The following is a 25,589-nucleotide window of genomic DNA, read 5'->3' as shown; positions in this document are numbered from 1 at the left end:
CCAATGGCCTGTTTCCTTTTTAATAATATTCCATGAGCAATATAGACATTGATTATGGTATTAAGCTGCTGCTGTTAATGATCCAAGAGAGGATCTCTTTTAACCTGCTAGATCACTTTGATAACTTATGCTGCACAGGTAACTTGCTCTGGAGGAGTTTGGAATTAGTCTGTAAGAAGTGTCCCACTGAACAAAGCCATGTCATTATAGTAGTATGTAAGATCTATGCATTGCCTTACCATAGGAACCTACATGCCTTCAGTTGGTGATACAGAAAAAACATAAACATGTTTTTTATGTTTCATCCTGACTTGCTGCTATATTTATTTTTGCAGTTAATAGAACACAGATTGCAAAATTGATTAGTCTATTGGTATTTATCACAGAGAATATTTAATCAATAACTTTAATTTCGCCAAAATCCAAAGTGATTCCTACATATCCATCATTATGAGACAGTGTTAGACCTTACTTCTTCAATATCATGTTTAAAGTTGAAAGCCTAGTGCTTTAATGTGCAACTGTTATGATGGAGATAAGCAGCTGCACTGAGTGGTGCAACAAATATATTAACTTTACACAGTTTTCTACCAGTGTTCCTCTCATGAGTTATTTGTAGGGAAAGTGCATTTTTCTGTAATATATTTGTATATTCTTCATATGGCTGCATTATGACAGCCTTTTCCTTTGACTGAATAACTGGTAGAGTCTGCTGAAGAAACCCTGGGTTGACATACATGCAGTGTCGCTGTGATGCACGTTATCTTCAATGTTTTGCTGAGCCAATGAACGCAAAGAACGCCGGGTGACGTGATGACGACATTAATTAGTCCAGCGGTGCGTCTCATCAAAACGTGACTGTTTTTCAGAGAAGGAACTACAGTCAAAAGAATTAAAAAATGTATAAACTGAGGGTGTTTTCGACGAGATTTTTGCGTTTTGACCGCTACGAGCAGGAAATGGAAGCGTTCAGTGGAGGCAGCAGCGACACTGAGATTATCAACAGATGGTAGGCGACTCATGCTGTCAGTAGCATCGATTAAAATTAGTCTTTTGTTGCCACTGTGTACAAAGTCATTTTTGCGCCGCTGCGGTCACCTTGACGTTACACCATGTGTCACATGCGCTGCCTCTTTTTAAAAAATTTAATTTAATTTAATTTTTTTTAAAATTTTCTATTTATTTGTTGTCTGTTTTTGTGATTTAAACTAATATTACAACTCCTATTACAGTCTGTTCTTTTCCCCTGTCGTAATACAAACATACGTACCAGTGATGAAAGGAGTCCATGTGGTAACCATTTGGTGTAATTTAATGTAAAAAAAAACAAAACAAAAAAAAACAGTTGTCATCTAACATTTTGACGTTTTTGAGTGACATCCACACTTTTCTCTTACATGCCATGAAAAAATTATTAAACAGAATATATTGGTTGGCTTTCTATCTATAACTTTTTAGGACTTTTGTAAGTTTTTATTTTTATTTTTTTTAAGGGTCTTAACCTTAATATTCAGCTTAGTTGAGTTTGTATTGAATCATGTTTATTTTCATGTATTTTTCATTTTTAAATTACTCTGGTAAAATAATTTTAATAAAAATGCCGTAGGGTCTTAACCCTTAAAATTAAAACTTGTGAGGCAATCTCGCAATGCCAGTCTTGTTTCTCTATTGGAGAACACTTTGGCTCAACAGCTGTTTTAAATGTACAATATTAATAACAGTCACTTGACTGTTAGTATTATTAACATCCAAAAACAGCAGTGGAAAATAGATGATGATGATTAGACAACTGAATTAAATATTGTTGTTTTATTTTTTATTTTATTCTTTCTCGCTTGCTTAGTGATTGGCTTAATTACTCGTTGCTTCAGCTGACAAATCTAAAAAAGGAGTGTTAGTGTAATGGATACAACCCCCCCAAACAAACAATGGTGCTGTTTATACCAAAATAGGCATCAGCTAATTTTACTGTTTATTTTTTGGGAATGCTGCACAGTGGATGTTGAGTGTGAAGTAGTTTGAATGTTTTGCAGAAGCACTGCACTGGTAATGTACAACAACATAACTTTGACATTGTTTAATTAATCATCAAGTTCTGTATTGAGAAGTAGACTGTTCTATTCCCGCAAAACTCAAATGAATATTAAAAGAACTATGGGGCTGGGTGATAAGTTGTATTTTTGGAAACTGCAGCTGGAACAACAAAGCCAGTCTAATGACTTTGTGTGCATTGTGTTTTTTTTTTTTTTCCGCTTTTCCACTCAGATAAACACTCATGGGCAGCCTGGCTGTTTGGGCTGTGGCCGCGGCCGCTCTGCTGGGAATGTCGGGGTGCTGGCTGGCTGAAGGGCACAAGAGCAGCAGGCGAGGCAGCGTGGATACAGCCAGCATGTCACGTACCTCCTCCCAGGAGCCACACTCCATGGTAAATATCCAGTGCAAAACACACACACACACACACACACACACACACACACACACACACACACACTTACATTACTGCTTCCCTCTAAGGCCATCACCTTCACTCAAGCTGAGGGAAAAACTTACTGTGATATACGCTAAATCAGTCATATCAGCCATAAATCAAATCAAGGTTGCAAAGGAAAATGAAGTGAATGAAAAAGTGGTCTGACAAAGCAGCTTTGTTTTCAACTTTAGCTCAGTTGAACTGCTGCGAAACTGTGAACTCCTGCCTTGACATCTTTGTTTTGAAGCGTTCATAATTCCACCAATATAAGAAACTGATGGGATGATTGTAAAGCAAACACTCTGAATGTTATTTTAAGTTGTAAGCACAAACACATTTTCTTGTTTTTTCCCCTCCAATTCAGCTCATTTTTCAAATATGAAAGGACATAATAGAGACAAAACCACAGTACTGTATGAAGCCTGCAACAAATGATAAGTTCAAGGACAGAGGCGAGTTGTTCACAAAGTTTAATCTGAATCAGAATGATCTATACCTGGAAATCCTTTGTTTTGCTATCGAGGATTAGGTCATCAATCTTAGTTCTTTCCTATTTTTTTTAAAGCAGCATCAGATTGGATGCCACTGATCCAGATATAAACTTTTCTAAATTACCAAACCCAGATAAAAAGTGCTGTAAATGGGACTAACTGTCACAATTCAGGCTACTGACTATGCAAAGACGAACATTTTTTATTTGAGGAGACAGACAGCAATTCCTTTTGAACAAGTACAGATTCACTGAGGATGTTTCGAACATGCTTTAAATTACAAAAAGGACAAATGTCCAGTCGTTAACCAAATAAAAAACTTTGAGAGTTGTGGAGGTAGCAGCTTTTTGAAGCTCTGCTTGTAATTAACATACACTTAAAGCAAAATATAGTGATTTTGTTTTGTAGCTTGCAGGGCATTATTTAAAGGAACAATTAATTATTTTCTTTCTTCTGAACTGTTCTGACAGGCTTAATAGGTCGTCTGATATCTACTTTATCATCCTAATGGTAAAACTAATCAAAGCAAAACTCAAATAAATGTATATATACTACACAATACAATTGTTGTATTGTATTTTATTACATATTGTAACTGAAATCCACCCTCAATCCACCGTCCTGCTGGACTGTAATCCTTTTTTCTGAAGTTTTGAACACTGAAGGTTTTAACCTGATTACTCTATGATGTAGGCAACCAAAACTACATACATGTGTGACAATTACCTTTCCTTTGGAAGTTAAATGAATTTAAATGTAAAGATATGTGCATTTATTTTTACTAATAATGTTATCTACTGCATACGAAGATGTGTTCGATTGGTATTTTGATATGAAAAAAGCACCCAAGCTTGCCATGCACCACCACTTTAACTCTTCTAACTTTCACATTAGTGGATCAGTCATTTTGTAGCTGATGTCACAGCTGCTGTCATTTGGCTGCGTTTTGGTTTATTTTATTAAAAAGTGGTCTTAAAATACACCTATAAGTTTGCTGCAGCATCTGCTTTCCTGGAGATTTCCCCTCCTTATGTTTCCCAGTGTCCTGGTGTGTAGCTCTCTCAAATTACACATGCCCAAAAAGTTATGATTTCTTTGTGTTAAGCCAAAGTAATTGACAAATGAACTGCATAGTCAAAAAATAATTCTAAGCATTTGTTAAATATATACAGTTCTGAGTGGATATCTGGCTTCAGCTATGAGCCTGACCCGACGCTGGCTAGAATGAAGCAGTTTCAGCAGGTATTGAGAACAGAGATGTAGGATGTTGTTGTTTTTTTTGTGATTGTATGGTGTAGGATGTTGTTGGTTTGTTTAAGTTAGAAACCATAGGCAATTGTGCTGTTTAGCGATGATCACAGCAATTGTGTCTTCAGTTGTTGATGGTGTATGTGATTACCAGTCAGCACCAGCGGAGTTTCAACAGTCAGCTTCAGTAGATGAATGCACACCTCAGGGTTTGTGCTGCGCATTTAACATTCTGCACTCAACTCTGCTCTGCTTAATTTGGTATTTATTGTACTTTATTCTACACGTGTCAGATTTTTTTCTTTCTGTACTTCATAGTTAAACCCAGAATGCGCTCACCTGGTTGCATTTGTCACAATGTCTTATGAGAGAATTACAAGTGAAAGAGAGGCAAAAACGAAAATCTATTAGAACAAGCAGCTTCTTACCAACAAGAATGACCCCCGTAACAGAAACATAAAACCCTAGCAACCTTTTAGAGCTTTAGAAAAAGGTTTAGACAGACAGACAGACAGACACATTTGAAACAGCCCTGCGCTTGTACTCATTTTTTTTTATTAATGAAACATGTACACCCCCTTGGTCTGGTCTAAGTCTCACTTACTTTGGGCTTTGCCAAATTGGCAGTCTGATGGGGAATGCCATTTTGCCCCAGTGGTTCTGTCCTCTGAAATCCCTTGATGCTGGAAACAAATTCCCATCCATCCCACCATTTGTCTATCTGGCCAGATTTGGAACTTCAAAAGCTGTCAATTGGCGTCAGAATTTAAAGTCGCCCCCGGGGTGACTCAAGCGAATCCATGAATTCACATTATGCAGGATGCATTCTCAAAGCCTTTGGGAATGACTAAGTACTGCCAGATTTCCAAAACATGTAAACAGAAGGACAATTGTGTCTCTTAGGGGTGTAACAGGTCAAGAAAACCTGAAAAGTGACAAATTAAGCATAAAGTCCAAATAAAAACCTTGTGATTTTGACCTCTTGTTAACTTCCTGGAGATGCCTACAAAGCAAAGAACAAGAAAAGATGCTTGCAATGTGCTGGTAAATTCACACTAAGGTCACGGCAGCTCTGGTACAATTACAGTCTATTGGTTGGCACAGATGAAAGGATGGTGCAGGAGAACCAGAATTTGAACACAAAATGTGGTTAAACTGCATAAATCTAAAACCCAGAAGGCCTCAGTGTTGGTAAAGGTCAGGATAATACAACAAATATCCCAGTTTATTAACAATAATAAGAGCTTTTTGTAAATAAAACAGGTGTCTTGGTCTAAGCAATGCAGCAAACAAATGCATCGTCTATAGATACGTACACATAGATGTTGGTTGAACTGTGTAACTGTGGTAGGCCAGGTGTATGTGAGGTGATATGGCACTATGACCGATGCTGCACCAGTCCTGAATTCTTCCTCCGGAACATACTGAAAAACATGGCTGATAAACAGGATTTTTATATGCCACATATTTGGCAGTGTGATTTGGTTTGGGAGTGGTCTATAAAGAGCAGAGTGGTTAAGTGATTTTGCAATAACCGCAGAGAAAGATGGAATTGTGCTCATTGGATTAAAGGTTTAGGAGTAAGAGGGTTATGCTTTGAATGAATTGGGACAAACTGAAGGAACAATGAAAACGAACAGAATGAAAATAGCCTTTTCCCCACGATGGCAGATTTCTTCTCTTGCGTTTTAATTTCCAGTAGTCTGGTTATCCCCGCTGCATTTACATTTTGATTATGACTTGAGCCCATAAAGCTTTATTTTTTATTTCGTCGCAGTACCCAGAGGGTGAGTTCACAATTTTTCAGGCTGTCTCTTGATAATTTGTACTCAAAGCTGAAGGAAAACCTTTCTGGCAGGCAGAACATATGCAATGGTTACCATTATATGAAGCAATAATACTCTTCTCTACTATAATTATGGTGGTAGAGGATACTGGCTAAGCTCTGCACAACCATCTGGTATATTGTGATGCGATAATCACAGTCAGCAGCATCAGTCATCTTCTATGTGTCTAGATTCTGTAATGAGACATTTTTCTGTTTGATATGAGATACCGTATTCTGAAAGTGTGGCGTTTGTGAGGGCCAACACAAAAGTGTGCAACTTAGCTCTCAATAAAAGTGGACACAGGAGGTTATTACTACCAGATCAACTCTATGCGTTGTTATAGTTGTGAAGCTCTGCACTGGGGAATGCTGGGTATCGTTTTAAGATGTCATAAAACCCAGATTTAAAAAGGTGCAGAAGATACAAATACAAAACAAAACATTTTGAAATATCATTCTGAGGTCACGTGACAATAACTGAATTGTGTACAGGAAATCTCCAATGTCTTACTTTGCAAGAGCTTTAGTGGAAGTCTAATAAATTCCAAACATGTCACACAACTGTTTTAAAGCTGCTGCAATTACTCTGTATAATCAATGACTTTGTGTGCGTCAACATCAATATCTTTAGTGCCACAAGGTTTATTTATTAACAAATGTTTTTACCCAGTATCACAGTTGTTTCCCTTTGCTATCACACTGAGCACGACACTTCAGACAATGGTGGCAGCAGCAGAGTCTGACTCACTTCAGTATGGAAGACCCAAGGCTTTAAAAATATGGAAGTACTTGAAACGATCATTGCACTATATAGAACTTGAACGGCAGGGCACAGCAGAACAATGCAGGAGCACCTGGAGAGAAAACACACTGACACTATTTGGTGCAGATGCACTTTGCATTTTTTGGATTCTCTCCTGCCTCTGTGCTCATATACACTGTATTTTAATACAGCTAAATTCCCAATAACGAGGTTCTCATTTACATATTGTTTTACTATACAGACCGCACTTTATCACTTGTTATTTTTTTGGAAACTCTGATTTTGTAATTGCACTACTAGCTTGAACTAATTTATTTTTATAATGTTATAGTTGCCTGTTTAACTCGCTGCATTAAACAATGACATAAAGTTTGTTGAAAATAAAATACATGTAAAGGAAAATTATTTATGTAGATGATGCACTAATCAGAAAAATCAATAGATTAATTAATGGAAGAATAGTTGTGGCAGCCAGAAACTCTTTAGGCTATGTTGGCATAATTGATTTTTTAAATTGTGCTTTTTTTTTCATCATAAATGCAAAAACAGCAACAGCTTTTATAACATTTTTACCCAGTTTTATTGATTTTGCTAAATGTCCATAATTCATAACACAATTTATCCTAGTTAGAAGAAGTGAATACCAGACATGTATTCATAGTAAAAACCTAATGTTGTTGATGCAACAACCAGCCATATAAATAAACTCCACAGAATAGTTTCTTGTCATTTAATTGTTTCCTCTCTCATTAAATCAATAGCTATATAAACTCATCAGTTACATTTACTCTGCAGTAGCTGTATTCTCAGCAGTAATTTATTATTGGTTTCAAGGTTATTTATGAATATAGATGTTGGTGCACGGCGGAAGCAGATCGATTGTTAATTAACAAGTGCTATATCTGGTTGCATATAAAAAATGTAAAACTTAGAGAAGCTGTTGTTTATGGCTGTTTCCGGAGATGAGGGACAAATGTGAATAAATGCAAGTGTTTAGAGGACAGATCTTGCCAGTATCACTGGAAAGTGAAACCATTCCAACTAATGATGCAGAAAGAGAGAAATGCTTGAATTTGAGAAGGCTTTAGTTCTATTTTCAAATCATCACAGTTATACCTGTGAAGGAATTACCACTTGCATACATTGCCAGTTTTTTTTTTTTTTTTCTTCTTGTTTTGGCTACGTTTCATTTAGCTCATTAAGTAGCTTGTTGCTGCACTGATGAATTACTGTTAGATAATGCAGGTCCTTTCTTTCTCAGCAACAGACATCAGGGATTAACTGTTGAATGCAGATAGACGAACTCCTGTAAAAACACTGACACTGATTCAGCTTTGCTTCTTCTTTCCTGCCTGCCTCCGTGTTCTAATCAGGCAGTATCTTCAAAATGTCAAAGCCAATATGCTCTTTGTACCATAACTGTAGCTGCTACTTTACAAATACATTGATACTGCAGTGCTGAGTTGACATACAGGCATCTCATTCTTGCAGAAAATTTTGTTGTTGCTTGGATTTAAGAGCTAGAGGGAGATATGCAGAGAGTAAATGGGCACATACAACCATATGGGTCCTTGAATGAAAGGTGCCTGCATAGCAACGCGTTTAAGAGAGCGAGGAGAAAGCATATTCAAGCAGACTTCATAACACACACAGCTTGGCTTGAATTGCCCTGTTGTTCAAATTGCGTTCCCAGAAAATGTCAATCTCTGTGGCAGCAATGTCAGATTCATGTTTTGTGTGGGAGTTTAAATGGCATCCAAGATGGAGGCATGTAGCATTCAGAGATTTGTTTGTGCTCGTTTTTCGAAAGGCTCTAACCATCTTATTGAGCTAGTGCGCCTAAACTCTGTTGCTACCACAAAACCAAGCAAAGACGGCAACTCTAAAACAGACTGTTACGTCAATAGACGGTACAATGCAATGACATTTGGAGTTTATTTTTTTAATCAGCTCACAGCATCATGACACAACAGGAGCACAACAAAAGTCAACACATTTACACATTTTAATGCATTGCCTTTCTGGGTGTGAATGTGTAATCGAAATGTATCTGTGATAGGAGGATCACGTAAACGCTTTAGAGCTTGACAAAGACAAAGTGGACAGGAAGGCAAACTGGAATACTGTGATTGAAGTCAATGATTTTTTTCCTGGCTGTCGATGGGTTACAGATATACACAGTGAAATGTGGATACACAATGCAGGCAGTTGTTTTTGGTCAAGGAACCTTTTTCAATGTGCTTCTTCCGAGCAGGAGTGGTACGTGGAGCTGCAGTAGAGGTATAAATCTACTTTATCAACACTTGCTAAGTTAGGTAATTGTTGCCGCGACACACAAAACATTAGTTTCTGTCTCATAATGGCACACCATTTAATTTAAAGAGTAACACTGGTGATTTTCAATATTTTTGTTATAGCCTACAAATCCTATTTAAGGACCCAAATGATTTCCCGCTAAGACTAATTTAGCTTTTTTCCTCCGTGCCGTTGTTGTCCGACAACTATTGAAAACACTTAAACGTCTTGGAAGTAGTTTGTGGAAAGAGAAAGTGTGAAAGAGTTGCTCTTATTAGTCTGCAGAGCTGTTTTTCTAAGTAAACTCTAGTGCCATTTGTTTTTTTCTATAAGAAGAAACATGCCACCCAGCAAAACTGCAGCTCAGTGCTGTGTTTTAATAGCTTTTGGACAACAATGGAGTTCTGTGGCACAGAGGAATAAGCTAAGTCAGGCTTTGGGTACACGTACAGTACTTGTTAGAAGGATTGATTTTCACACACCCTGCATTCTATTCTTGTGGTAGGTGACCAGCATGAGTGCAGTGATACTGGGTCTGGCATGATTTCTCACAGGGTTGACAATCATTTGAGGTTAAGAACTCAGCTTTCACATTTTCTTTTCGATGCATCTAAGTTTTTGCATAGAGGTTGAGGGATTTAAATCTTCCTCAATCATCTAAATGCAAATGTTCAGTAGAGTACAGCTATTTAATTAATCGCCAACTATTTTGATCATCAAATAATCAGTTTGAGTCATTTTTTAAGTCATTTTGTTTTCTAATTCCAGCTACTTACATTTGAATATTATGTTGTTTCTTTTTTCCTCTGTGACAGTAAACTGAATATCTCTGGGTTGTGGACAAAACATGACATTTTAGGATATCATCTTGGGCTTTAGGCAACACAATCAACATTTCTTTTCACCATTTTCTGTCATTTGGTAAACTAATCAGTTAATTGAGCAAAACAATCCACAGATTGTTCGACAATAGAAATAATCATTGGTTGCCGCTTTAGTTAAATGTCAGTTGATTTCAATAAGATTACGTTAACCCAGCCCTCAGCTTTTCAACCTTTTCTCTTGTAAAACATAAAATATGGTAATAGATAAATCCCACATTTGTCTGGTTTATCTTATCAGTGATACACTCACACTGTCTCCTGCCAGGATCTTGGTAGCGGTCTAAATCATTTTCCCTGATGTTCAGCAATTTCCAGACTGTCTTCTTGAGTTCATCATCTGTGACAGCTGTAATTCTTGGCTGTTTGACTGAATTTCTCCCCCGGTTTATTTCTGCTGTAAAGACACTGAATTTGTTTCCTCCACGGCAGCGAAACATGCCACATTGCTTTCAAAAACTCTTGCAGGTTAAATGGGGCTAACCAAACACTTTCAGGGCTGTGGTATCTCTAAGGAACACACTGCAAAAGAACTTGAAAACGCTCGCCTAGAAACATGGCTGCAAACAACCTGTAATTCAACACTCTGAAAAAGACTATGTTAGACTGGTACTCTCTCCGTTCAGAAAGGATATCTGATCTTGTTAACGTGTAAATATCGAGTCTGAAGTCTGTTTTGAAGAATTATATTGCCTTATGTGGGACAATATTGTTTGTATGTCTTAAATAATGCGGTATAACATGCCTTAGACATGTAGTAATAGCGTAATAACAGGTAACAGGAGCACAAGCCAAGCGAGCAGCTTTAGGCTCAAGAGGCTCAAAGGTATTGAATCGTCTCTCTTCTCTATTGTGCGTGTACCTCAGTGTTGTCATAATCTTATCACGTATCTACAAGCGTTGTATCTAAGAATACACCCATCTAATCAGCCTTTATCACAAAGAGGAAATATGGTAGAGAAAAGCATCAGATCGTGCCTAATTAAAACCCCGTGGGTTTGCCCTATTTGCTGAAATGAAATTCTGCCGGTAATTATTTACAAGACTCCACCCACTGAGCGCGATACAGCAGTACTTAAGAGAAAAGTACAAAGAGCCTTTTAATAAACTATGTGTGATGGTCGGCATCTACTTTGCATCATCAGGTCTTGTTCAACTGATATTTTACGCCACAAAAGTCCCCTAAAGCTGAACGTATAGCAACCAAAAGCACCCTGGTGAGTCAGTGAGATGGTAAAGAGCGGACAATGTTTTTAGAAAGAAGCACGTAGCCTTTCTTTCACCTCTATGCTTGGTTTGATTCTCTAATCAATTGATCAAACAGCGGCAGTCGAGATGATGGAAGATGGTGCTGATGAGCACACTCAATTTTATCCTGCCATCATGAGGAAGCACGTCTGCAATTAAGATGGACAGATGGCAGAGCGAGGGAAGAGAGAGGGATAGAGATGTAGAGGCAAAGACGGAGGCAGTGACAGGAGGCACTAAAACTGCTGTGTTTCTCACGAGGCTCTCAGTCTCCTGGGAAGCCAAGAGGGCCTTGCAGACGCACACATGTTTTATCACTGAGCCTCATTACTGGTGACATCCACACTGAGGGACAAGAATGCAAAATGTCACAACACTTCAATTGCTGCCACATATTGGCTTCTTCAGAAGTGGTGTTGCATTGGAAGACCTGCCTCTGTTCTATTTTTAAACAGCATGTCGATCCTCCGTTTTCCCTGCGTATGTTAAATTGCATCTTGAGTTGAGATACATTAAGCAGCAGCCCTTGTGCTGTTACAAGCACAAAGGATCAGACACCGAAACGCTGATAACTTGTGCATAAAAACGTGGTTATAATGTACACATCAAGGTCGGCTGGTTTGCTCTGAAAAGCAACAGCAAAAGATTTTCAGCGAGTCTAAGTTCAATCATTTCACCAACCAGATGGTTCCCATTCATGTCAGTGTTAATTAGGGCTGCACAATGTCGGGAAAAGAAATGTCATTAATATTTAGCTTTTCTGCAATATATAATGCGACATGAAAAAAACACTAAATATAACATGGCTATAACTTAACAACTGCACGATGCACTTGTTCAGCGCAGCAGCCTCCACCATGTTTACTGCATTTTCTGTTGTTCTACAGACTTGACGTCTCTCATCTCGGGCCCCAAGCAGCCAACACTTCTCTCATTCCCGTTGAGATGTTCTCACTTGATGATCATCTGGGAAAAATGCTGTTTGTAAACTGACTTTTCAGTTGGAAGTCCTTTGGTGATTTCAGTAATGAAGTGGATAGTGGGACTTATGCAAGACTATGTTGTTCATCTGGACCACAAGTCTGTTATAGCTGTGGAATGTTCCACTTTTGGCAGCTCTGTTTTTAGCTTGTGCCTTATATTTTTCATACAGTTCAAAATAGGTGCATGATGCTTTTACATTCCACGTCTCGAGTGATTTAATCATGTTTTAAAACACTGTTTTGTAACAGCGTTAATTGCTATCATGTGTTTTGTGGGGTGCAAAGTTATCCCAGCAGTAATTTCTCTCTGCTCAAATTATGTGACAGTGGCAAAGGTATCCAAAATAGTTTTTCTGCTCTCATCATACAGGGCTTGATGTGGGGATTTAAGTGATCAAACAAATTAGTCATCTTGCGTCATGGAGTGGTAGAAATTGCAAAACACTGCTGTCAGAGTACCTGTTTTTGGTCAACATCATCCATTCTGCATTTAAAATATTACAGTACACTGATGTTCTTTTTGCAATCAAGGCACATTTTTTGTGTTTCTGTTTGTTCCTCACTCGTGGTGACTGCAAGTCAACAAACTCTGCGTGTTGTAAATAAAGCGAAACACCAAAACAGTGTATCCAAGGCGCCTTTAATTATGTAAATTATGTTATATCAGACAGATTTCTCTTGTAGATTCATCATAGAAATTGAAACTTGATGAATTTTCTCTTTGTAACAAACCGTAAAAGCAGTTGTAGCACAATTGTTAATTTGCATGATTATTATGTATGCGCACATGGCAATGTCAGCGCTAAAACAACATATCACGCAGCTCGAATGTTAATAGTTACCCATTTCATTTATTGCTTTTAAATGTTCTATCTTCACTCATGTTGTCTGCCACACAATGTCATTGCCACAATATTTTTGTACATTTTCTTTACTGCCCCTGACATTGCTCAGTGATGCCTCAGGACAGTTATCTTCTCTTCCAACATCCTCCACACTTTGTGTTTTGTTTAACTTTAAATGTTGATTTTTATGTACCCTGCAGCTAAACATGATTGTCCTCCATCTCAAAATCCAAGCACTAGTAAAGGTCCCTGTCAGGTCATTGATTTAACCCAAAAAGCTCATCTCTGTGTATCAAAGTTACTTATTCAGAAGTTTTTTTCCCCATGAAACTCACTCCCTCATGCCTGAAATGGCTTAGATGTAACTCTGTATTGTTTTTTTTTTTTTTACAGCTCTGCTTATACACTGTAAAACAACACAGTAGCACAGTAATATTGTAGTAAGTCAGCCACACATGTTCGAACCAGTTCTGAAGAAGCAGAAGGATATGAAAAGCCCCTCCTTGTAATTTGATAATATTAGTTCCTTCGGTTTGTTGTCTGTGAAACCCTGTAGGTCTGAAATTGTGTTTTTTTGTCATTGGCATGCTGCAGTTTTAGGGTAGAAATGCTCAGACGTGGCTTAGACTGCTTATTTAGCTCATTATGTGTCTTCCAGCATAAAAAAAAAAAAAACAAAACAAAACACCATATGGACATGTTAACAAGGTGAAAAAACAGATTTTCAACTGGGAGGTCTTTAATATTTAGAGTTATTGGAAAGCCATGAATGACATTGATTTGAAGCTGCATGTCAGTATCATACTCACGCTTAGGACTGACAAATGAATCAGCTCTTCCTATTGATATCAGCTGTTTGACATCCGGATAAACGTCCTAGTATAATATGGTTAAACCTGCCATCCTGCAGCTTGTTGGCAAGTGTATTTATAATTAGGGTGACTGAATTGACTGTGTTCCTGGCTTTGTAGGAGTCCTCTCGTTTCTCTGCTGTCATCCACAAGACATTCTCTCTCTGACTCTTTTCTTCTCATTGTCTTTCCGTCTGTTCGCCTTTGTTTTCTGCCGTCGTCATTCTCTTAGCCCAGAAAAGAGGAAAAGGCACGGTAACGAATGGTCTGAGAAAAGCTGCAGTAGGGCTGTTTTTGTCTCACTCCTCCAAGCCTGTAATAACCACTTTTGTGTGTGTTCTCTGTTTGCAGGAGAAGGGGAAAGCAGACGGGAACATCGATCAATGTGAGTACACTTACTGTGTTCAAACCAAACAGCATTTTTCAAAATATGCCACGTTGTGCTCCATTACAAAATCTTTTTTTCTTCTGCTGTTATTCTGGCGCACACTTTGGTTTTCTGATTACTGGGAAATGCTGCTGGAAGGTAATTCAAATCTGAATGGCTCCCATAAAATGGACCATGCAGCCTGTTATGGGGGAAAAGTCTGATAATGATATAAGTGTGACAATATGAAAAATCCCACTTGTTACTGCATTGCATTTAATGCGCCACTGTTATGACATGAAGTGTTGGAAAGCATGTCAGATTTCCATTTCGAAAGCATTTCAGTTGGATGCCTAGAGATAATTTTCCAGCTAGCTGCAGGATTGGCAGGCGTTAGTTTGCTGCATTTGACACCACGTGAGGGCGAAAAAAAAAAAAAGCATAGCTTGAAATAAGGAAGGTGTTTCATTAATACAGTGAAACTCACCTCCACCATGTCCTGCCATCCTCTCCCAACTCAACAGACAAAAAGTGGAGGCATCTGAAATCACTCATTCAAAGTGACAACCTGTCTGTAAGTTGAAAAATATATTTGCCAGGTGAATAATCAATCAGCTGTCCACCATCTTCATTTGCCTGTCAGAAGCCAGTAAGTAATGCTTGTTTGACTTAAGCCTCATGTGCTGTTTTACGCTGCAATGATTGCTCAGATAGTTTGAGTGTTTTACATTCTGGCCTCTAACCTCCCCTCTACGTATTGCTGTTGAGACTTTACAAGAAGGGCTACTGCCAACCAGAAGAGCTGTTAGAAGAGATGTTACTCTGCATCACAGCCATAATTATTATACTAGAGACCATACTAAGCTGAATACACCTTAAGTACTACACTCTAAGATAACCCATCAGACTTTTGCTGGACTGTTTTATAGTGACTTTTACACCTTTGTTTGCTCTTTGAGCTACCGGCTACACCTACCTTTTTGCAATTTTTTTTAAAACTCGTAGACTACAAAGGGATTCTAAACTTAGTATTTGAATGTTGAATCTGTTTCAGTTTGGTATTGTCAGTGCTATTGATGACTAAGGGTGTCATAAGAGAGTTTCAGTAGTTGGTTGGTACAGGTACCACATACCAACATGTGGCAGCAATTGTATCACTAATTGTCTGGCAGCTAGCAAAATTTCTTTCATGTCATATGTTTTTTTCATCTCTCCTGATGACTCTACCATTTACTAATTTGAGTAGTTTCAGCAACTGGATGAGATGTTTTTTGGGGGTTTGAAACTTTACAAGAGGGCTTTCCAACAACCGGACAAGCAGTGACTAATATGCATCAGAGCTACGACTGCCACAGTTATGATACTAGAAACAATACTAAGTTGAATAAACCTTCAGTACAAACTTCACCAACAGCAACCAAGATAGCCCATCAGGCTTGTGTTTGCCTTTTTCAGAGTGATGTTTACATCTTTGTCTGCTGCCGTCTACCTTGTAATCATTTTTTAAACTAGTGGATTCTGAGGGGAATACAAGCTAAGTGTTTGAAGGTCTGACGCTCTTGTCGTATGCTTGGTAGTTTTATTTGTCTCGGTTCAGTTTCAAATGTAATGTGTCCCAACAGTCCTATGGTGTTCAATGCTATGGAGGACTAAGGGTGTCTGAAGAGAGTTTTAGTCCTTGGGTTAGTACAGGTACAGCATCAGATATTGCAGAAATTAAGGCCAAAATGTGGAAGCAATTGCGCAGATAAATTTCTGGCGGCAAGCAAAATCTTTATTGTTTTTTGTTTCTTCTCTCCAGATGACTAATTACACCTGTTACAGTAGCTGGCTGAGTTGTTTTGAAAGACACTGTGTGAGTGTCACAGCAGTGGTTATCCTGCATCAAAGCTACGACTCCCAAAACCATAATTATGATACTAAAATTAATGCTAAGTTGAATTAACATTTCGTAAAACTATTCTACCATTATCAACCAAGACAACCCATCAGGCTTGCACTTGCCGTTTTTTTTATTTATTTTTTTTATATTTTGCATCTTTGATCTTGGCACAACCCTTGTTTATTTGGCAGGTTTTCCAGCAGTGTACTATACTGGGATTACAAAAGTTAGAATCTTTATCACTGTTGTTGTATGTTCAGTGGTTTTTATCGGTCTCACACAGTGTTAAATGCAATCTTTCAAAACAGTCCTGAACTTCTTATTATGGTTTTCAATCCTATTGAGGACTTCGGGGCGTCATGAGAGAGCTTCAGTCTGTGGTTAGTACAGGTACTGTGCAGGTTTTTGTAGAGATTGTGTATTTTATTTCTGGCAGCCAGCAATGTGGTTTTTTTTTTTATATTCTGTGTTATTTCTTCACTCCAGATGCCTTTACCATCGAACTAATTCAGCCCGTTTGAGTGACTGCCTGAGTTGTTGTGAAAGGTGTTGTATTGGCACCGCTCACAAAAATAAAGTCTCTCTTGTGTGTTATGTATGGCTGAAGGAACACATATGATTTTCTTGGCTCACTATTTTATGCAGCTTGTGCCACTGCGGCGCATGACAGTGAGACTGAACAGTTTGTGTGGAAGTTACTGTAACAGCAATATTTCCGAGGCTGACTGCTCCCTACTTGACAAGTGACTTCATCTGTAAGCATTAGGCCCATTATGATGTGTTGTCTTCATCTCCAGAGTGAAGTGCTGTTTCTGTGCTCGCAGTCTGAGTTCTCAGCTCTGCGCCTACTTCTCTTTGACCTAAACATAACCCAGAGGATTTCTTTTGTTCATGTTTATTATTCAGCATGCAGTGCCGCATTTCATTTTCTTTTTACCTCTGGATGTTTGTTACTTGATTTATTTTTTATTTTTTAAACACTATTATATGGTGAAATGTACCTTCCTACATGATAATTGCTTTTCCAGCTGTACAGTCTGTATGTTGTTCACCTGCCTCAAACAAATCTGCTGATGGGAAATGCGCTGAGATTTTTCTATGACAGGCATTCTTTACCTTTATCTCTCTCTTAACAAATGTCAGTGCTGACTTACTGTATGTACATATAGAAAAACACGGATGAAACTGGCTGATGAAATGTGGCTCCGTAGTGGGAGAAATCTCTGTAAGCTGCAGACATTTTCGGTGTTGTTGTATTTTTTATTTTTTTGGGTCGAGTATCACATACACATTTATTGTCAGAAAACAGATCCATTGTGCAGTCGCAGAAAGTTGATGGGAACACCAGACGAGGAAAGTAACTGATTGAAGGTCATGGTCATTTTTGCACAGTAGCAGCGCTTCATGGTGTTTTTCCTTTTTGTGTGTTTGTTTTTTTTTTTCTTTTTAGTTTGCTGCTGTGTCTGTATAAGTTTGCTCCAATTGGTGTGAATGTCACCGTGTTTGGTTAAATATGCAAAAATGCCCAGTTTTGTCACGCGTCCTTACAACCACTGAACGACAGTGGTAATTGCGTAGGTGCCTCTCTCTAGAGAGTATGATGTCTAGACTTTCCAACGTGCCACACTGGGTATTTAATCATTGAAACTTCATAGATATTGTTTTTTCTGTTCGGACACACTTGCCGTCTTCATTCATCTGGTTGACTTTATCACTTCTTGCTTGTTGATGTGAGTCAGCTCTTGTGAATCATTACAACGGACAAAGTGTTAACAGGACAGGATTGTGGCTGACAGTGTCTTCTTTACATCAGCATTTTGTTTCACTGTGCTAATGACGTGAATGGTAATTGCGTTAGAGGTGTCAGCACGACAACTAATGTTTTTTGTCATAGTTTGACTTTCAAATAAGTCAGAAAGTGTCAAATAAGTGTCAACTGAGTACATCTGACAGCACTTGGAGACTTAATGACTGAGCTAATAATGTTAAAGAAGAACTTTTCGCATGTTTCAAAGACAGAATTCTGTTAATATAGAAAATATTTATTGATGTGTACCATGGTGGCCACATCGGTGGCCAAACAATAGTTAGTTTACAGGAAAACTCCTCTGGGTGCTTTGTAATTTGAAGTTTAAGAGTTGTTTTCAGTTTTGGATTGAATTTGAAGTAAACCAAGTAAAGGTTTGTAGTGATTCTAAACTGTAGTTTCTTTTCGAATCACTAACTTGATTCTCTCTGTTACCAGCGTTGCCTGACATAAATGCCTCGTACCACACCAGCACGTTAAGTTGCATTTACTTTTATGTGCCACAATATAATAAAAACTGAAATGTAACTGAAAAATGTGATTGCTCAGTAATGAGTGAAAAGCCTTATGAGAGCGACTGCTGCTGGAGTTTGAATTAAATCTGCCACAAGAGCCATGCTTCAAAGTTTGGTTGCTAATGTTAGCAGCTGGAGTGCACTGACCTTAGCTCTCTGTATGGTAACACTACCTTTTTGAAAAAGGTTTTGTGTTGCCTGTCTTCGTGGACAGAGGTCAGCTAGATATATTGCAATGGATATCACTGTACCATTTATCCTGCTTTAGAAATCTAGTTGGTCATTTACCAGCAGGGCATATGTTTTTCCTTTCCCTCCTTTTTTTTTTGGCCTTACAGTGAACCTTTGCTGTGTAGCCTAAGAGCTGACTGAAATGCAGAACAGATACATTTATTGTGAATTACTCATCAGCTTTTTATGGTTAATGAGGGAATTTTTTCATTATAATTATCAAAATGATTTTATTGCTTTGCCCATCAGAGCAGAACAATACCAGTATCACATTTAACATGATTATGTTTGATACGAGAACTTCCAAAGAAATCATAATTTCCCTATTAATTCTGCTTTGCCTAATTAACATTTTTATAATTTTATGCAGATAATTATATCATGCAATGCAGAGTATGCATTAATGTTTGTGCATGTGTCACAGTTGTCTGTATTTTTCTCTGCATGCCGTGTATTTGGGTAATTGTATTTTCTCCTCTTAGTGTCTGAATAGAGAGCCTGGACAAGAAGTGTAATGGCTCTGCAGCACCGCTGACAGAAGATACTATTATGACAAGAAAAATTATTTACAATCAACAAGATGCAGTGCAGTATCTCTCTAATACCTTGCATTTAATAGCTTCAGTCTGAGTTCCCTCTTGCCACATTACCTGTGCAGGATTTACCGAACAGCAAGTTATCTGCAGACAACATCATGATGTTGTCTGAGGCAGAGGTTGTTGCTTCATATTTGTGTTTTTCTGGTTTGGGAATCATCTTGAGGTGATGTAAACAGCCTTAGCAGGGTTTCATACTGGCTATTTTTGTGGTGTTAAATTCAGATGTTATCAGCCCAATAAATGGCTGCTATCGTTGTGCATCATTCTCACACATATGGGCCAGTTGGGACCTCCAACACCTTCTACTAAGCTCAGTCGGCCGTTATCATCTGATTTAATGTCTATGGAGCCACAATTTTGAACATGAAAACAGACACAAAAGTCTGCATTTGGAGGTTGGGAGCTGGTGGTGGAGTTGCAAATCAGTGAACCCAAGTCTCGTTTTGACTTTTGCTTTCATTCACTGTTTATCAGGTAGTATTCAGTTAGGTTTAGGCACCAAATTTACTTAGTTAACTATAGAAAAGGATCATTATTTAGGTTGAAATGCATAGTTTTTCTATAATTACCACATTACAAAGCTCAATTTTGTATGTTGTCAGACTCCACCAGAGATGTTTGCAAGCTCTTATTGCCATGTTCACACCATGTTATCAGGGTTACGCTCTGTTTATCAATGATAAGAACGTGCCTTCTGGCCTCATTGAAGGCGGAGGAGGTCCCTATTGGGCGCTATATGTGGGAATGATGTGCAGTGATAGTGGCCATTTAATGAGCTGATAACATCTAAATATGATGTTAAGTGGGATCATAAAGCATCCAGCATAAACCCAGATCAGAATGTTCACATTTCTCTGCTCATTATATTGCAAATGGCAGATATCTGACAGATTAAAAAATGCTGTCATTAAAAGAAACGACAACGAGTTATCAGAGTTTTAATACTCCTAATACATTGACATCAATAGTTTCATAGTGTTTTCAGCTGAAGGATAAGAAACGTGTTCATTTTGATCTCTGCTTTTTGTCATATCAGTGTTGTTGCACATCTTTTCCAAAAAGGCATAAAAACACAATGTCCTTTTCCGAGTTTTTGCAGATTTAACTGACTTTGCATGAATCTAGCTAACATAATAGCTGGAGTTAAACAGACCTGACAGTTCGTAGTGTTTCACATCCCAGCTCACATTGAAGATGTTTTCCAATCCCACATTTCTTTTATTTTTGTTAACAGAGAAATCTAATTCAATATATTTTTAGTCTTCATGTGTTTATAGATTGCTTTTTTTGGTGAGCACTGGCAGTCGTTCTTATTACATAGTGCTATTGCTGATTTTGGAGCAGGGGTCATTGCCACCTTCTGTGCTGTTGGAGAACTTAACTGGTTAACATGTTAAACATGCATAACCAACCATAGTAGAGTCAATCTGACAGCATTTGCTACAGGTTCAAATACATTTTAGAACACATTTACCTGCAAGTAGAGTAGTGTGGTGTCTTGACTTAGATGCTCTTTGTGCACACAGCATCAAACTAATGGAAGCCTTTTGAACATTTTCTAATATGTGTATAGTGACATATTTTCTTAGGGATAAAAGCGAGGAAGTGGTAAAGGGTGAAATGTCTGACAGCAGACAGGCTTGTGATATGGCTGCCCTGTCATTTGAGGACAGCCGTTTCAATATTTTGAGCTTTTTTTTCACCCCCTCTCAGGGTGCGCTGATTTTCCTCTCGAGACTAATTATCTGCTGCCTGTTTGTATGCTAAACTAGATCCTCTGTCAAAATCAGGCAATTGCATTTCATTTTCTTGTTTTGCTCTCATTTTTCCTTGGATGATGATCCGCACAGCTCTCTGGGATTGTCTGTTTTCCCTGCCACTGGCTCGTTGCTTCTTTCATTTTTGATTTTTCATTATTGAAGTTTACCTTCACCCCCTTTTTTGTCTGTTTCTTTCCCACTTTATTGTGTATTTATCTTCTCTACCTTAAGTCATTGTTTCTCCAATATTTTCTCTCTCCTTTCCACTCATGCTCTCCCTCTGTGGCAAGCCTTTTATTGTGGCATATTCACGCCTCATGTTGAGATGCTGACATTAATCAAATTGGCCCCGTTTTACCTCTGGAATGCAGATGCTACTTGTAAAAATTGCTTTAGTGCAAACATTGCATATGAAGGTTTTTAGACGGCTCAGACAGAAATTCTCTGTAAATGGCATTTGACTGGTTGGTGATGCACAAACCACCCCTGGTCAGAAACGGCGCTGCTTGGAGAATATGCAGTCATTGTCATTGAGTGTTCTTTTCAGTGTGTTATTCTTGTCAGTGGGATCCATATGGAAAAATTGAATATTGCCCATTTATCTTCCCAGGGAATGGTGATTAATTTGGTCTTGAGTGCTTAATTTATGAACCTTTGCAGAGGCCTAATCAGGGTTTGTTACCGTCACAAATTAAACAATGGGAAGAGGCAAAGCAAGTTAAGCAGTCCTGTGGTTCATTTAGATTGTAATTGGGTGAGAATTAGATGGGACAAGGTTGACAGAGAGACTCTCTAATAAGCAGCAAATGACTGGGGAGGAAGCTGGGGAGGAGGAGAAGGCAGGGAGAGGAGAGAGGGGGGGAAGCCTGGAGAAGCAGTGGGAAGAATGGTGACAGGGAAATATTTTACTCCATAATTATCAGTCAAATAAGTCGTATATATTGGCTTTTGTTAGGCACTGACGCATTGCCATATTGACTTTTGTAAATTTCCCCAGTCTGCTTCATTGTCAGTGCAAAACAATGTGAGAATATTTTAGCTTTTCGTAATACTAATGCAGTCAACAGATGGTTGACGATTTACATAGCAGAGACATAATAGAGATGTCACTGACATTGACATCTCTACTTTGTTGCACCTTAAAAGCATTCGGATGACGAGTGTGTTTGTGTCAGAAGGTGAACCTGAGAGAAAAAGCCAAAAGTGATTTTGGAGAGAAATGGAGAGGCAAAATCAAAAGGCAGAGACTTTACAAAAACAGAAAAAAAAAAAAGTAACTGAAGAGAAAATGGAGCAATCATAAAAGACAAGGAAAGAGGAAAAACACATAGTATGGAAGACATGGGAGAGGAAGGAAAGTAATCATTTTTCAGTCCACAAATCTGCATTTTTTAAAAAACCTATTCCGCTCATAGGAATTCAAGATTCAGAAGTTCCGGGGATGTTTTTCTCACTGTTACTGGGAACAATTGTAGTTTGATTCTCCACCTATAGTATCTATATTGGCCTTGACTCGGTGGGCACACTGAATAACAACATCCCACCTACACATTGCTGATGCCGCTACAGTCAAACAGTCCCTGATAGCGAACCTGTTGCCCGATAAAGGACATTAGGTGGAAGAGAAGGAACGGGGGGGGGGGGTGTCAGTGCATAGCAGAAGATGGTACAAGCATGGAAGACAGGATTAAGACAGGCAGAGAATACACACTTATGGTACGAGATGCCAGAAATGCCTGTGGTTGTTTATATTTTATTTGCTTAGAGCTAAAAATTCCTCCTGCTGCCTCACTGCAGTCGTTTACTCAGAATATTTCAAGTAAACATAGAACCTGTGGAAATAAAAACTCAAGATAAATATGTACTTGAAGCAATTATTTAATGGCTTGTCAATGAAGTAGTAAGGGATATTCTCACTGATGTGACAGAGACAGCTGGTGATGTTGATGTATGCTTTCATGAGCCAAAGATGGCTGCTGGCCAGTTAGCAGTCGATTGGAAAATGTATTCAGCAGCAGGTGACTGTGAAGTGGCAGGTGTTGACGTAAATGTGATTGTGGTGTGTTTAGCAGTGTTTGAATTAATGGAACTGATAAGAGATGCATGTGGTCCAGTCAGGCAGGGAGTCAGGGCTCAAAATCATCCTGACCTGATGTTCTGTAAAGAAAAAAAATAATGTAACCTGACAAATTTAAAAATGTTCTAGCTGTATTTACAACTGCAAACAAGCCTAACCACTGCCCCATTAGGCTTGGGTTTGGGTGGTACATCTACAACATGAGGCACTGACACCATCAGAAACCTTTGACTTAAGTACCTCAAATAAGGTTGCAGCAGCGGTGCCAAATCACTGCTCAAGACTGAAAAGAATCACATTTGTACTCTATTTTTTGGAAGTAGTTGCCATCACTGAATAGTTGTTTTTCAGAAGCGTAAATGGGGCACCACGGACGTTTGGACATCGAGAGAGGCTGAAGCTCCCCTGGTCTGTCTGTATAAAAACGCTACAAACAAATAAAGAGTTGTGTGTTCTCATCTTAACTTGATCATTTACAAGGTTTGTTTATCTGAGATTTGTTTTGTTCGATTTGAGCAAGATGCATATTAATAAGTTTTGTGCTTATGCATCTTCTCTGGTTTTTATTCACTTGGGCCGAGTGATAAAATAATTTTGCTATTATGAGAAAAAGATTCTCCCCACAATATATGAGTAATTTATAATAAATGTATCTGTTCTGTGTTTGGGTCGACCTTCATCTGCACACTCACCCTGTCAAAACAAGGCCAAGGCTAGAACAAGGCAAAGAAACTTATGCATGGTATGAAATGGGAATAAAAATGTCCAGAAGTCAGATTTCCTAAAACAGCAAGGAAATTGCAATGAAGAGCGAGCACACAACAAGTGTGGCTCGAAATGGTTAGAATTTCCCAAGCTAATAACAATAGAACGATAAATCTTGTAAGATATGCTTTCGTTCTGTACCGACAAAGAACCCAAACCTTTTCCACTGACTGTGTAGAAAGACAAAGTCTGTGCGACCAGACTGTTAGCATTAGCAGCCAAGCTAACAAGCCTCTTCCTGGTTTGGTGCAAACTCCAGTAGTATTTTCTCTGTCGGTCTCCTCTGAGCCTTTGACTGACAGCAGAGGAGCAGCTGCTTGTCACTTTTTCGAACTTCACATTTTTCAGAATTTATTCCTTTTCCTTCTTTTCTCATTTGGTGGCCCACAACAGTAAACACAACTGCTAGTGCCCGTGTGCATCAGCCGATATTCGCAGCAAAACATATTGATCCGTGTGATGTTTTATGTAAAAGCATTGTTGCTGTTGTATTGGTGCAAATGTTGGACCATGTTGCTGGTGGAGGGAATCAAGTTATTGATTGAAGCATAAGCAGAACCCTAACACACTTTCATTAGATCTTTTTAAGATTCAGTGTTTCCGTGTAAACAAACAGGTTACACTTAGATTTAGGGATTCTGACCTAAATACATTGTGTGGATCTTTCTGGTCCAACAAACGCATTGAAAGAGTTTCCTTTGATTGTATGCTGTGATCTTGCTTGTTGGGATATTTTTGACCATATTTTCCAGTTTTCTAATATTCATGCTTGATGCACAAAAGAAATCACAACCAGTTATATATTAAGATACTGTCATAACTCTCCCACAGTCATCCTTGATAATTAGAATGTGCAGAAATAATAAATCTTCAGTGCTATAAGTTGTAAGTCACTATCTTGGTCGCATCGTAAATCTCGATGAAATATAATTTCATTAAGCTGTAGAGCAATAAAGATTACCAAGCGAAAAGTTCATTGAGTCATTGAGGACTTAATCAAAATAGAAGAATGAAAGAGGCTTTACTAAAATCAGACCCACCTTCATAGACATGGATACAGATACAGATCGTAAATCTCACCATTTTCACATTGTCATGAAACTGAGCTTGATCAGGCCAAGAATTATGGTTCATTTACTTTCTGATCTAACTCACAGGCAGCCTAAGTTTGATGCTGTGGTCATTTTATTATTATTTTTTTGCCAAAAAAGTTTGAAAGTCAAAGACAAAAGAGGATTGTTGGGCAGTGTTAGCTCCATGTTGAGCATGCCTGCAGATACCGCTGAAGGGCTTAAGGAGGGCATACCAGCTCTCCAGGGACTGAGAGGGACTGACAGTGGCACTCCGAATAACACTTTACTCTGACTGGGGCAAGCTGCACACTGGGGCCTGTACACACAAACCCACACATACACATGCTGTAGTGCAGATACAGATCCTGAAAAAAGACTATGTGGAGAACAACATATCGAGAGTATCAGCGGGCAAATGTAGACATTTATTTCAAGTCGTGAGAGCATGCTCACAGCTTACTCTTATCTCCAATGAGCTTGAGATGCACTGTGTCACCGCATCATAATGTGTCCCTATTTTGCACATGAAAACACAACTACCGTGACAACTATTTGCATAACAAAAAAAAGGGAAAACAAAACCAGCGATTCATGTTCGGCTGGCTGATTT

The 25,589-nt window shown here is 38.5% G+C and overlaps 1 protein-coding gene across 1 annotated transcript in view; it reads left to right on the top strand.

The window, feature by feature from the left end:
- Nucleotides 1-2,275: 2,275 nt before the first annotated feature.
- Nucleotides 2,276-25,589, top strand: part of fstl4 (follistatin-like 4) — a 213,367-nt gene continuing 190,053 nt past the window's right edge. Inside the window, exons 1-2 of the mRNA XM_008293395.1 lie at nucleotides 2,276-2,425; nucleotides 14,255-14,288. Coding sequence (XP_008291617.1) covers nucleotides 2,276-2,425; nucleotides 14,255-14,288 — 184 coding nt within the window. The remainder of the gene's footprint in view (nucleotides 2,426-14,254; nucleotides 14,289-25,589) is intronic.

The sequence above is a fragment of the Stegastes partitus genome, unplaced genomic scaffold, assembly GCF_000690725.1.
Source record: "Stegastes partitus isolate 25-593 unplaced genomic scaffold, Stegastes_partitus-1.0.2 Scaffold882, whole genome shotgun sequence".
Taxonomy (NCBI): Eukaryota; Metazoa; Chordata; class Actinopteri; family Pomacentridae; genus Stegastes; species Stegastes partitus.
The sequence above is the reverse complement of the archived record's forward strand: the minus strand, read 5'-3'. Positions and strand labels throughout refer to the sequence as shown.